Genomic DNA, 14094 nt, shown 5'->3' with positions numbered 1-14094 from the left:
GACTTCTATTCCAATGCACTGCACATCTACTACTATAGTAAAAAATAGGAGTGAATTAAGCTAAGGGGAGATGAAATTTACTTTGACCCTTACTAACTAATAGCAGGAAGAAAGCCTGAATCATTTATAGCATTTAAAAGCACTTACTTCAGGTTGTGTAAGGAGAACGCTCCAGGTATTCTTTCAGCAGGCAAAAAAGCTTTACAGACACAGCTTAAACCAGAAACGTACCATTATGCTGACAATACAAAGCAAAACATCACAGAAAGAAGATACATAGGTCAAAATACAGGGTATAGCATGTCTTTCATAGAGAAACACATTCCACTTTTAAAACAAAAAGTATGTTAAAGAACTTCCACATCTGGCATGTATGTTCATAATGTTCGCTGTTTGTCTCATCCAGGCACTTATTCAATATTTAGAGGTTTCTCTCCACATTCAGAATCTACTGGCCTCAGCACTTCAGGTACCAGTAGGACACAGCTTGCCACTGGGACTGGTTAGTGCCTGTAAGTCCATCACTATATACATCGTGTAGTATTAGCCCCATGTAAAACCAGATGGAAACAAAAGCTTCTTTAGGAGATCACTGAAGATTTTCAAACATGACAGCTCTTCATACAGCAGTGGAAAACAGTCTTTATTGTAAAAATATCAAGTACTTAAAGAGAAGGTTTTGAGTTAATACAAAAGCATATGTTTTAGTAACTTGTTTCCAAGACAATTAGGCAACAATTTACCAAAACTTTCCACTTGTTACAAGTGACCAGGCTCCTCTTCCATTCATCAGCCTCATTATTTGCTATCCACATAGCTTTTCCTCTTGGCAAATCCAGAAACAAAGGGACAATTAAGAGTTCCTCCAGAAGCTCTTCACTGAGTCACCAATGATGTACAACGCTGTACATTCCTACAGATCCTCCTGACTAAATCAACAAACAGTACGACATACGCAGTTCCACATTTCTATTCTGATACATTGCCCTCTAAGGAACACTATCTCGGGAAGAGATGTAAAGCAATGCACTTGAGAACAGCTGCAATAAAGTAAAGTAAGAACACATAGTTCATATTTGCCAAGAATATGATTTCGTATTATGTACCTTTCAATATTGTCAAGGCAGCAAGTGATGAGAAAGGCACCACAGAAACACACATTTAAAAAAAGATGTCTCCTTACAGAGCAGCATGCAGGAGAAAATTCCATTTTTATGTTAGTTTAGTCATCCATGCTGCTGCTTTCATATTCTGGTATAACTGAAGAACTGGACAAGTTGTATGTTCATAAGTAAAGCAAAGGTATGAAACAAAGACAAGAAGCAAAAAAAGATAACAAGTCTAATGACACTGATTTAGCACCCACCCGTTAGTAAAAAAAAAAAAAAAAAAAAAAAAGAAATCTATATACACAAATTTAGTTGAAGTACCAGTGTTTCACAACATCTAGTCCATAATTGTCTTCGCATATACTTTGATTATGCAGTGAAATTTCTTTACTAACTTCATATGACAGGTTCTGCACTTGGGCGAAGCTCCTGGAACAAATAAAGCAGGGTAAATGAGTTACTCTGGAGGATAACAACTTTTACTTAACCACAAAGACTATGCACACAGACACATCATTCTCCTACCATATAGCCACTGGAAGGAAAAAAAAAAAAAAGTAAAATAGGAATGTTCTCTTCAAAGGCCCAAGGCGAGAATTTGGAGAAGAGGAATAGAACCTTGCAGGAGAGGGAGATGGGTAGCTTCACGGGATATCAGCGTTCAAAGAGTTCAGTTGTATTATCTTCCAGGGAAATGAAGGAAGGAGAGAAAATTTATCATGTTTTCTCTCTTCCTTGTGCTCAGTGATAATACTTCGTATTTGTTGACACAATACTTGGGAGAAAAATAATTTTGTGCTCCTTGTACCTCCCCCAAGGATGATGTCAAATACAGAAGGAAAGTGCACACTTTAATAGGGAAGGAAGGAAAAACAAGAACAGTTATATTTGTACAGTTATTCAAACACAGTGCTTCCAGCTTGCTTTGCCTCCTGTAGTTCTCCACTCTCATGCACATTTGCACTTGCTCACTGAAATTCTCAGTAAAATTGCCAGAGAACAGCACGTTAGACTTTGCTTTGTAGGTAGCGTAGGGACAGAAATAGAGATGTCTGCTACAAACTCAATTCATCCTCTAATATCCATTCTGGATTCAAGAGTAAGATAAATTGATTTTTCTCTGAATATTTAGGCAGAGTCTTTTCACCTGATTGTTGTAAGTACCTTTGAAGCTCTTTATCCAGTTCTTGAGACACCTCTTTAATGTCTTTCAGTATACTGCATGCTTTTGCACTTTCTTCTGAGTAGCTTGGCATAACTTCTGCCAGAAGTTCCTGTGTGATGGTTAACTGCTTTTGCATTTCATCTACAATATAAGAGATGTTAAAAACATCTCATTTAACATATAAAAAATTGTGAAAGTGTACTTGATAAATGAAATGAAATTTTTGTACCTAGGTATGTTGGCATATCTCCCTCTATGTGAATATCCCTCATGGGTAATTCATGCCTAGTAGCATCCAAGGAAGCTGCAAAGCTTTTGTATTGCTCTTTAAACCGTCCCAAAACAGCAACAAGAGGAGAAAGTACTTCCATCTGAAAAGAACACAAACAACCAACACTTCTTCACAAAGCAGCTACTTTGCTAGTACAGTCAGAATGTATGACGTGGCTTTTCTCTATATAGAATGTGATTTAGTCTGGGTCAATACAGAAAAACAATTTACAGAATTATATGTATGTAAAAGAAAAACAAAAAAAAACAAATGCTACTCTGACATTGACAGAAGAATTCAGAAAGTCTGTGGTGTGATATTCCTGTCCCACTGTTTAACAGGTTTTTCTCCATTACCTACCTTGCCTAGGTCAATAATGGTTTCCTTGTTACTGCAGCAAGAAGTACTAGCAACATAGCAGGTAAAGTGCTTTACATTCAATTCTTTGACTGCAGCTTACAGTGTATTCACAAGAGACAAGTCTTAATTTTTGCAATGCATTTTGTTTAAGCAAGCATAAAAGATCAGTCTTGAAAGTCAGTTACTCAAAATGTGTTACTCTTTCAATTTGACACAACAAAACTAGGAAAATGCTGAGAAAGTGTGGAAGCTTTAGCTTCTAAGTTCATTTACTGTCCAAAAAAACCATTAAAAACTTGCCTTCTTCCAACCGCAGCACAACTATTGCTGTCTAACTTATAAAAAGATGACACATAAAGGACAGAAGATGTTCACTACTCATTTAATGGTTAGCATCTTGGCTCTAGTCATAACTGTAATTGCATAACTTGCAGGATGTTAACATAATTTTAAGATGTTTACAGTCGATGCACAGGAGATGTAAGCTGCTGTGGCAACCTGTGCACCATTGCTGCTCCTTGCCTAATAGCTCTCTAACTTCTCCTTCCTGCCTATCCACGAGGGACAACCAAAATGTGACAAAGGCATTTGTTTAAATTATTAGAGAACACGACATGCCACAACATTAAGTAGATATTTGAGATGCATAAAATTGTACCACAGCAGGCCACAGGAGCATAGAAACCTTCTCTTGAGAAAAGACTACTTCTTAAGATGGACTGTTTAAACACAAGAGAAGAATGAACTGTAATAAAGCCTACCTGTTTGTCTAATGCCTCTTCAAGTCTCTGCTCTCTCTCTTTGAGCAGAACCTCACGCTTCAACTCATAGAGCTTCTCCTGTTCTCTCTCCTTTTCTTCACACAACATTAACAAGTTTTCTTCTGCTTTTTTCTCAAGCTCAGCAACATCTTTTCCGGCCTATTACATCCAAAAGATATTCATAAGTAATTAACATATTCTGAAACAACAAATGCAAGCCTCATATCCAGGTCAAAAACACTCAATTAAGGAATTGTAGATATTGCGCAATAAGCTCAGAGTGTTATAGTTAAAGCTATCCATCCATCTTCTCCCCCAGTATTTTTTGGGAAGATATACGTATACAGCACTGAATAAGCAAAGAACAAAGTTACTGTTACAACCCCAAAAACACTTACTCCTGGTTTTTCTGAAACTTCTGCATATCCTTACTTCATGAAGAACCAGCACCAGCTTAGTAAAGTGGTACAGAGCCCACTTTAAGAGAGTTTTCAAAGCAAGTCACGTAGTTTTACAATCATAAACATGTAAAATCATGAAAATAACTTTTAGGGATCTGAATGCATAGAAGAACTTGACACCAGAGTTGTTTAACTCCTTTTCAATTAGAAACGCCAAATACTCGACTGACTCACCATTGCTCTTAGGTAAGTTAAAATCAGTGTCTGAGATCCCAGCACTTCCATCAGAACATCAGGATCACATTTCTTTAAAAAAGAAAAGAACATTCTAGATCAAATTTAATATTTAAACAGTTATATTTTCAGTGTGTAAATAGATTACTGAAAGTCCAGTTAGTGGCCACAATTGGTATTATCATCTACTGTCACCTAGATTAAGCATTGTTTTTTTTTTATTTAAAAAAAACCAACACAATGCATGTTAACTAAATATACCTATTTGTTCTTTGTTTCACCACTCTTCATACTGTTTTCAGCAGATGTTTGAAACACAGGTACAGAACTTGAAGTTTCAGTACCATGTTGAATAAGTTTCCTAAATAAGGCACTTTAAATTAGGTTGAATCAATGTTAATTTTCTGAGAAAACATGTTAGAAAATACTTAAAGATAATATGAAATAACTAAAAAGCATACACAGGAACACAAAAAGAATCAAGCTGAAGAGATGCTGAACTTAGAGCAAATTCTTTACCACAAGGAACTGAAGTAAAACTGAAGTAAAATTTTGAGACAAGACAAATGTTTCTAGCAGCACAATAGACCTATCACCTGACTTCTACCATAAATCTTTAGATTATCCCAGAAACCTTTACAGTTTTACCAAGGTTACAGAAACAGAAAATCTTCATTTCTCACATTTCAAAATAAAGATACTTAACGAATGGAAGTAGCGAGACTTACCGATTTCTGGTTTTTTCCACGTGTCCCCGTATCTTTTTTGCAAGAAGATTTTGAACCAGAAGTCTTTTTAAGGGTAGTTTTATCTGTATAACATGAGAAAATTATTACTCTTTTCTACCAATGTACATAGGGTAAGTCAACATACCATCAGATTCTGTGCTCTATTTCCAGCTTTGATTACACTAATGAGAAGACGTGGATCACGAGCATTTAGCTGCAAGTGACAGTTCCAGGCAGATGTGGTACAATTCTCAGAATGGCTGGTAATCTAACATCCATCAGCTACAATTACTTGAGGGTACTTTGTTCTTTAATATTTGATCCTAAATTTAAAAAAAGCACTCCAAAAAGATATTGAAAATCAAGAGGTTAGCTTAAACCCTGAAGGCCTCAATACATCTTCTTAAAGACACTTTAAAATAACATCTACCTTATTTAACAACAACCTTGTGTGAATACAGTAGAAATAAGGGTTACTTATAATCAAGTTATAACATATACATTAAAAATAATAAAAGAACAAATTGAACACAAGTGGAAGCTCACCGTTAATAGCTGAAAGATCAAGGTCTGGTCTAGTAATTTTATCTCCATCTAATAAAGTGGACTGCAAATCATTTTTCTCAAAACTACTTTGATTTAGAGAGCCAGAAGCAACACCTGTAGAAAGAAGCTGTTATCAAACTAAAAGAAATAGAATAGATTATGCAAAAGTTCAGAGTTGTGTGTGCTTTTCCTAATATAGGGGCAACCTTACAGAAACTTGTACACATTTTCTTTTTATACATCACTTGTATACTCCCTAAATTACCTTGAAATGAAGTAATTCGGAATCTTATCCTCCTAAACGTTCTACAGTTGAACTATACCACCCAAGTATGAAAATGGAATCACATTATTTCCTCAGGATTTTCAAATCAAGGTCTCATAAGAAAATTCTTTTGCAATTCTTGTTGAAGAAATACAAATGGATCATTTTGCTGACAGGAATTTGTGGTCATTTATACCGGGTTTATTGAGAAAATTAAATACAAGAAGCAGGACAATGGTGAGGACAAAATAATAATTCAGTCTTGCAGAAAAGGCAAGAGACATGCTTATTTGAGACAACCCAATTACTCAATTCCAGGTTAATATTCTATGAGAATATCCAGATAAGAGTTTAATATAATGAACTTCAGTTTACACCCCTTAATCTCACATACCGTTCTTATATATTAATTCCTTTCATATACAAATAATAATTAGCCGTGATAGAATATAAAACCACTCCTTACGGTGTTTTTAGAGTTTTTAGAAGTTGCACATGATGGAAAAACAGTTTCAGAAAAGAAAAAACACTTTCAAATTCTTCTAATAAAACCTACCAGCAGAAGTTTTACTTTTCTGAGAAGGAACCGATTTTGGTTTAACTGCAGAAGGTGCTTTAGAAATCGACTTTGAAAAGGAATTTGCTGTAGTATCCTATCAATCAAAAAACAGTTATGAGTGAACACGGGTGGTAAATACAATCAGCAGTATCTCTTACATCCTACTCGAATGCTGACAATAAACAGCTGCTATCTTAGGGTGTCCTGGTGTTTGGCAAGTCAGCTGAATACAGTCCCAAATTCCCATCCCAATCCGCACCAATCTGGTGATGCATAACACCTCCCCCGTCACGACAGCAGTCTTTTGCTTAGGTCCCTCTTCCACAAGTCCGAGCGGCTCCTCGGACCGTTACTATCCTTTGCCGAGCCCACAACGATGTGCCCAAGTACCTTCTTGGGGTCTTTCTTCTCGTACTGCAGGTAGCGGGACTTCACGATTCTTCCTCCTGAAGGAGCAAAGAGCGGTCACTGCCGGGCCCGCCGCCGCGCCTCAGCCGGGGCGCGCTTCCCCCCGCACCCCGCGGTACCTTTCCGCTTCTTCTCGGACCCTTCCCCGTCCGCCGCTGCCGCGCCGGAGCTGTTGCCCTGCGAGGACATCCCTCAGGAACACGGCAGGGGCCGCCGGCAGCTGGCTCCGAGCGAAGAGAAAGGCGCCCAGCCGCTGCTCCCTCGGCTCCTTCCCCTCAGCCGCCGGCCCGTTGGAGCTCCCGCGCAGCACCGCCCCCAAGCCGCAGCGGAGCCGGGCACCCCCCGGCGGCTCGGAGGAGCGGGGCAGACCCGGCACCTCCACAGCGGCCCCCCCCCAGGGCTTTTTTGGGGTAGGGGGATGCTTCCCACCCAGGCTGCGACCACAGAGGGTGCTGCTCTCCCCTCAGCGCCGCGAGGAGCCTGCGAGGTCACCGTGAGGGACCGACAAAGCCTACAGCGCAGCTGATCCCCACAAGCTGTGTGGGTAAGCTGTGGGGTGAGGCGGCGGCGCCTCGCAGCGCCGGCTGGTGGAGCTCAGTAAGCCTACACCGGGGCTGTCCCTCATGAGGCGGGCGGCGACCCCGAGGCGGGAGCCCTCACGGTGAGGGGGGATTCTGACAGGAGCCCAGCCACCACAGGCTCAGATAGCAGCCAGCTGCCAGCGAAGGCCCGCTCCCGAGGTGCATTGGGAGCCATGAGAGGGACCAGTCCCCCACAACCCCCCCCTTCCCGCCCCGTCCCCTCACACCGCCGGGCTGAGGGGGGGGGGACGATGGAGCACGCGCAGTGCGGGCGCGGCGCTGAATGGGCGCCGCCCTGCTCCCCCCGCTCCCCCCCCCTCCCACCCGGAAGCGGCGCCTCAGCGGGGCCTGCGGCGGGCGGCGGCGGCGCTTCGCCGGCGGCTGAGGTAAAGGCGGCGGAGCGCGGGCCCCGCGCCCCGGGTGCCCGCTCTTTTTCCATCTTTTTCTTTCGCTGCTCCGCCCGCTGACTGAATTCTGTGCCTGAGGGGACGGCTAGGGGCCGGGAACTGCTCCTGAGGGGGTTCCTGGGGTGGGGGCGAGCGGTGGGCAGGGGCAGGGTGCTGCTGGGGGTCGTTTTGAGCCTGGTGTGCCGGGGAGCTGGACGTGCCCGAGGCCGGGGAGCTCGCCCCAGGCTGCCGGTGCGCAGCGGGGAGACCTCACTGCCTCCAGGCATGCTGCTGGCCTCCATCTCCAGTGTGCCGGCTTCACTGCCTCTTCTGGCGTCTCTAACGCCCACTAAGAGCTGCCTGTAAGCTTTCCTACCTCAGCACTTTCAGAAAGTGGCCTTCAAACTCTCAGGGTCCTTGTTTTGGTTTGTTTTTGAGCTGCTCTTGACGATATCAAGGTTGCTGCTGTGTTGAGGCTGTGCTTTATCACGCCGACCGTGTTGCCTAACTGGTGTATGCCTCTAGCTGCTCGTGTCTGGGTTGTGCTAGGTCCTCTTGGTAAGGCTGGTTTTGCAATCTCTGGAAAGTCAAACTATTGCAAGCTGGGGACATCTTTTTGTTGCATGATTGCAGACTGCATGTAGCACTCCTACTGTCCTAAACATAGTGCTCTTATTGTCCTGTTTCATGGCTATTTTGACCATGCCTGACGCAGGTCTGTGTGGTCCTGATGCGAAGTGACTTCCTGCAACTGTTTTTAAACTTTTCTATTACTCTGTAAGTAGTTTGGCAAAATTATTACCCAGCTTTGTTCGCAAGTTTTATTTGTGGGAAGTGACAAGTTCTTTGTATCCAAATGAGTTCGGCGTTCCTTGATTTTGTCTTCTGGAAATGAGTGGCTGGAGATGATCTCAGGCTCCTGGCAGATGTAATTAGCCTTTCAAAGATGTCATCAGTATCCTCCCACGTTACTCCTAGAGGTGGGTTGGTATCGGTTTGTCTACCTAGCTCTTTGCAAATAAGACTTTGTTATGCGTAATTAGAAGACCTCTGATTTCAGGTTTGTTAGCTGGAATACATGACTGAGGGACTTGCCCTAAAGTAGCAGTGTGAGGTAACCCTGCGTTCCAGCTCAGTACGTTGGTGTCATGCCTGTCAAGTTTTAGTAAGTCTTTGGTGTCTTTAGCTCTGAATCTTGTCAGGAACAGATCTATTTAATGTAGGAAAAGAGGTATGGGTGACTTTTAATGCAGATAAATATATCTTCACTTCAAGATTCGCTGTAGCTTTTTTCTGATGAGTTAATTTTGGTCAGTTTTTTCTCCGAGTTTCAGGAACAATTAGGTTCTTTACCTGCCCTACATTTAAAGTCCTGTAACACCCCCCCACTTCTCAGGCTGCTGCTTCTAAGGCCGTTTCCCTTATTAGAAGCGTTAACTCATTACCATCAGACTTGAGAGTTACTGCAGTAATGTGATGGAAATGTTTCTGTAGAAGTGTGAAATATGTGTGGGCTTTTCTGCCTTTTTTTGTCACCATGCTTGAACGTTTGCCTCAAAAAGTGTTTTTTAATTTTTTTTATTAGTTGAACATTGTAGGTTGTGCGGTGGCAGGGCAGCTGTCTGCGAGTGGGGATAGTCTAATCAGAGTGGGAGGACTCATAGGTCTGTGTTTTTCTGTGGAACCTAAAACGTTTGTAGGACTGAATAATTCAGGAAGAGTAAACACAACTGATGAAAAATTTAAGTGAGGTTCATTTAGTAAGTAATGCTTTGTACAGACTGAGTTTTCTGACAAATGATGATTCAAACGTTAGACTTCTTGAATAATCCTGTGTGTGAATAACTCTTTGACTCATGTGCATGTAGCTCAATATTATTTTGGCTAGATATGGTCTTTACTTAGCTAGATGGACACAGGGGGAGGTGAGGCAGCCATGAGATAGGATTCTCGTATCTTGGGAATTTACAGAGGCAAAATTCCTGAAAGATGTAATGCTGTTAGCTATCTTACCAGTCAAGGAAAATAGTGAAAAAATGATTCAACAAAAAGTCCGTGGTTCAGTACTTTTCTTTGTGAATTTGAAGGCTGAAGGTGTTTATTAACTCACATTTCTAAGAAACAAGATGTGCTTACTCTGCCTATCTTTTCCCTCTGACTTTTAGTGTTTTTTTTGGTCAATTCTGTTTACATTTTATTGAGACAACACTGTCTAATGTGGTTAAATATGATGCGTATTTTTCAGATGGACCATGTACCTGTGGATGGTGCCAATTAAAAACATACTACCACAAGTCTTTTTAAAAACTTTAATCAGTGAGTAGCACTTCAGGGTTCGTGTGTCATGATTATTTTTTTATTAAAAAAAAAAAAAACAAACGTGCTTATTTTTTTAAGGAGAAAACTGTCCAAAACTAATATCAAGAAGTCAATCCAGAGATGCTTATAAGGATTTATTTTCCTAATAGGTGGCTAGTTTAATAGATCATTTGTCTGCTGAAAGGGTTTAGCAGTGCCATTATTTCAGAAAAATGAAAATTCAGAGGTTTGGTTTCTGGTATATCATGGTTTCTTGATATATCAAGTGACTTGAGTGTGGCTGGTAGAGTTTCTTTTATCTAGGCTTTATTGTGTTTGTAACTGATGCTGTGTCACCAAATGCAACTTAATGCAGATCCTAGCAAAACTTCTTCCTTAAAATACCAACAGTATCTAACAAAAAAAAAAAAAGTGGTTTTAAAACTGTTTGACACACACAGGTTTTGCTGCTGCTGAATCAGTTCTTTTTTTCCCCAATTCACACAAAAGTTCAGCCTAAAGTTTCTTAAGATAATTTCTTATCAGTGCAGTTGTAGCATTAGACCAGTAAGATTTTTGCTTTGTTGATGTGTGTAACAACATTCAGGATGAAATTAAGACAACTATGAAAGGTTGTGAGAATAGTCTCAGAGTTTCTTCTGACTTTCATTCTTTGCCGCTAGCACCCTCGATTGCTTTGCCTCCAGTCCTTCTTTTCTCAACAAGGCCACGTTTTCATTTCCTCTGAATCATACTCAAGAGCACATCTGTAGCTATGACACTGCACTCAGTGTAAGTTAATAACATGCTATAGGCCTTTAAAGTCACTGTGAGCCTGATAAGATAGCCTTGTCTTGAGGTTAAATTGTGCGTCTGAGCCATTCAGAGGAAGTCTGGCCTGCATCTTAGATGAGTTGACGGCATAGATTGGGATCAGGTCTCAAGGGCCAGAGGGAGGAGAGAGAAGGAAACTGAGAAGGAACTGCTTGCAATGGAGGTAATTTCTTTGACTTTTTCCTGTATTACATTGCATTACTTGCACTGCAGGCCAGCTTCTCCTTTGTTAGGCAGTCTGTTGCATATATGAACTTCTCTGGCAGGGTTGACTGCAAAAAGTAGTAACAAATGTGTTGTAAATTCGCATGCTCCATTCAGAACTACGCCTTTTGGAGTAGAAAACAGGAGCCTTTACTTAAAGAAAACCAAGGTTCAAGAGTTGTTAAGTTCAACAGAAAAAAAAAATGTTACTAGAGCACAGAGCAACTTTCAGATTAATCTACAAATGTCTGGTATATTTGGGAAAAAAATGCTCAACTAACAGCAACTGTGTCCTCATGATGTGAAGTAAGGCAAGGGCTGAGGCCTTTGCCTTACCTATAAAGTACAGCTGGTCCTTGAAATCCTAGGGTGTCTCTGTAGCCTGTTATCTTGCTGGAAGTTCCTTGCTTTGGAAACTGAGGAAAAGTGATAGCTGAATATTTTTGCAATTGCTAAACGTTTTCAGTTTGATTGGAGGGAGGGGACTCTTTGGGACAGCAATTGGCAAATCTGGTGCTCAAGAATATTAGAGGTACTTGTGGTACCTTTCTACTTCTGTGTTGAAAAATATTTGATGAGCAATGTGAGGAGCTCAGATCTTTTGGCTTGATGAATGCAGCACTGGAAATGTACATGAAAATGTGAAGAACTGGAATATTACAAAGTCGATTCTCAACAATTTTGCCGTAATGGTAGCTTTCCCTTTTTAGCCTCACTATGATTCATTGACTAAACATGTGGCTTCAAATTATGGCCTTATTTAAACTAAACGGATACCCTGCGCTGATTGGGGAAAAGTTCTTTTCTAGAATTTTACAACATTACTAAATAGGCAATGTTGTCTTTAATGCATATTATGAAAATTCATTAGTTTGACGGAGACTTAAAGACATTTAGAAAATATCATCAAAATTACCATGTAGAATTTGACTATTCTCTATTCCTAGTAATGTTGCTGGGGGTGGTGGGGAGGAGTAAAATTACAGATTGATGATAAATCACGTAGCTTAGTATGCCTTCTTTCTTAAAGTATTAAAGTAGTTACTTGAAATGTTGCCCTATTTGGTGATTTAAGTGGCAAATGTAGTCAATCCTACAACAACAAACTTAAATAGTGCAGCCTACTTTCAGTTGGATTGTTGTTTGGTAAACCCAGTGGTTTTGTGTGTGGCTTTGTTTGTTTTATAAGCAAGCGAAAGTAATAATTAATAGGCAATCTAAAAACAAATATAGCTTTAGACTGTTGTCTTATAGACATTTTATGTTAGTGCTACTGACAAATATACCATTTGTAGGTTCGCAAAGATGGGGTAGTGGATCCTGAAAAGAGATTTTAGGTTGTGTGGACTTGCTTCCATTTTTGTAGACCTATTGGAATTACCCTGCTAGGATAACTGAGTAAAGGCAGCCTCTAACCAGTACCTTGTGTTTAAATTTGTCTTGCAGTATACAAGATTTCCCATTTCTCTTTCATCTTGCTCAAAATAAGTACTGTTAAATTGCATGTGTTAAACTGGCATAACAAAACCACTGTTAGAAGGGTGCAAATCATGTATCTCTATATCTTTTAATATGCTAATCCCTTGCAGCTGTTGCCCCACTCATACCACAGAAGTAATACAGTGTAATGGTTTGAATAAAAGATTAGAATCAAAAACTTTGTGTTTCTAACTTCTGTTTTGACTTTTTTCTCTTGCCCAGCTTGCCTAATTCTTCCCCCGTGTTTGCACCTGTATGGTGAAAAATAACACTTTATTGTTTTGCAGATGCTGACAGCTGTACTTAGTCAACTTTAATTGCTATGAAGAGGCATACTTGCACTACTAGAGGCTTGTACAAAGTAAAACATTTTAAGGAAAACAGGAAGGAGTCTGAATGTGAAGTCTAAAATTAGTTGATGTTCACCTAATGCCAGCTTCTGCCTCCCACTTATTAAATTCTCTAACACAGCTTTGTTTTTTCCCATATTTTGCAAGGAGCTTCTTATAAGGAGGAGTACTGAAAGAAATGGAGATAACTGCAGAAATTTCCATCTCCTACATAAAGAACTCAACAGTGGTTAGGCTGCTGTTTTCATGAGCTTGCTGTTTTGCATGCTGACCATTATGGTTTCGTTATTACCTTATACTCTTGCATTTCTCCTTTTTCTTCCAGTATTCTCTGCACCTGAATTCAGGCTCGTGCTTTCTTGATGGACCAAATTTCATAGAAGCAATAAGTATTTAGATTGCTTAAACAAAACTCTAGGTAATTATAGATCATAAAATCAGAAGGAGTGATTGTTCAGACTGCTCAACATAAATGAGGGTGGTGCCTAGTTAACTGTAGCACCTGTACAGCATATCTGAAACTGAGGACTGGCTGACTTTCTAAAAAGACCTTTAGCAGGCCTCATTGTTACTGTCAGTTAAGTTTCTGCAGCAGAGGGTAGCCTTCTGGTGACGTTTATGTCTTATGTTTCACTGACTTAGTCTAGCTTTGAATTCCAGTACAGGCTTTTGTTATAGTTTTGTCCTCCAGACTGGTCAACATTATCAAACTTTAGTTCCTCATGCAAGGACTTAAACCGCTATCAGTCTACCGTGTGTGCTTCTTATAGACAAAGCTTCTAGAGTATTTTGCTGTAAGGAGGTACTTTCTAACGTTGTTGTTATTGTCAGCATCTTACTCCAATTTTGGGTGTATTCTAGATGTGGTATCGGTCGTGTACCTCCTGAGTACAAAGGTAGAATGGCCACCTGACTAAACATTCATTTGATGTGCATCTGGGATTTACAATAACTGTTATGCTTGTGTTGTTACACAGGAATCTCATGTTTAAATGATTACCCACTATGCTTTTCAGGCTTGCCTCAGTTACTGCTTTTCAGGATAGCTCCCATTCCATCCCCCTGGTGTGGTTTGCTTCTTAAGTAAATCTGAAGTTGTTTACCTGTGAACTCAGCTGGAATTTGTTCACTTGTTCCTATCTGGCAGAGCTGTAT

The 14094-nt window shown here is 40.4% G+C and overlaps 2 protein-coding genes across 14 annotated transcripts in view; one reads left to right on the top strand and one right to left on the bottom strand.

Annotated features, from left to right (window-relative positions):
- Positions 1-622: 622 nt before the first annotated feature.
- HAUS8 (HAUS augmin like complex subunit 8) lies at positions 623-7067 on the bottom strand. The gene is made up of 10 exons (XM_083811322.1): positions 6927-7067; positions 6790-6845; positions 6397-6493; positions 5576-5689; positions 5030-5112; positions 4302-4373; positions 3667-3825; positions 2504-2645; positions 2274-2415; positions 623-1538 (listed from the first exon to the last, which is right to left on the bottom strand). Exons 1-10 carry the CDS (start codon positions 6994-6996, stop codon positions 1418-1420), a joined length of 1056 nt encoding a protein of 351 aa, XP_083667448.1. The 5' UTR covers positions 6997-7067; the 3' UTR covers positions 623-1417.
- Positions 7068-7216: 149 nt separating this feature from the next.
- Positions 7217-14094, top strand: part of MYO9B (myosin IXB) — a 46515-nt gene continuing 39637 nt past the window's right edge. For 8 of the 13 annotated variants that reach the window (XM_083811251.1, XM_083811250.1, XM_083811260.1 and 5 more), the window contains exon 1: positions 7637-7774. The gene's annotated coding sequence lies outside the window, so the exon portion shown is untranslated. Of the gene's footprint in view, positions 7352-7636; positions 7775-7912; positions 8137-8357; positions 8755-14094 lie in introns of those variants that run through there. The other 5 variants (XM_083811255.1, XM_083811257.1, XM_083811258.1 and 2 more) reach the window with 5 other exon arrangements.

The sequence above is a fragment of the Anser anser genome (genome assembly GCF_964211835.1).
Source record: "Anser anser genome assembly, chromosome: 25".
In the NCBI taxonomy this organism is placed as follows: domain Eukaryota; kingdom Metazoa; phylum Chordata; class Aves; order Anseriformes; family Anatidae; genus Anser; species Anser anser.
Note: the sequence above shows the minus strand (reverse complement) of the source record. Positions and strands in the feature narration are given on the sequence as shown.

What these genes read in the sequence shown, in the direction of transcription:
- HAUS8 (XM_083811322.1), bottom strand. Translation starts at nt 6,996, where the DNA reads ATGTCCTCGCAGGGCAACAGCTCCGGCGCGGCAGCGGCGGACGGGGAA. An exon ending in GTGGAAAAAACCAGAAATCG is followed by an intron (nt 4,374 to 5,029) that starts GTAAGTCTCGCT and finishes TCTTTTTTAAAG; the next exon opens with AAATGTGATCCTGATGTTCT. An exon ending in CTGGATAAAGAGCTTCAAAG is followed by an intron (nt 1,539 to 2,273) that starts GTACTTACAACA and finishes TATTTGTTCCAG; the next exon opens with GAGCTTCGCCCAAGTGCAGA.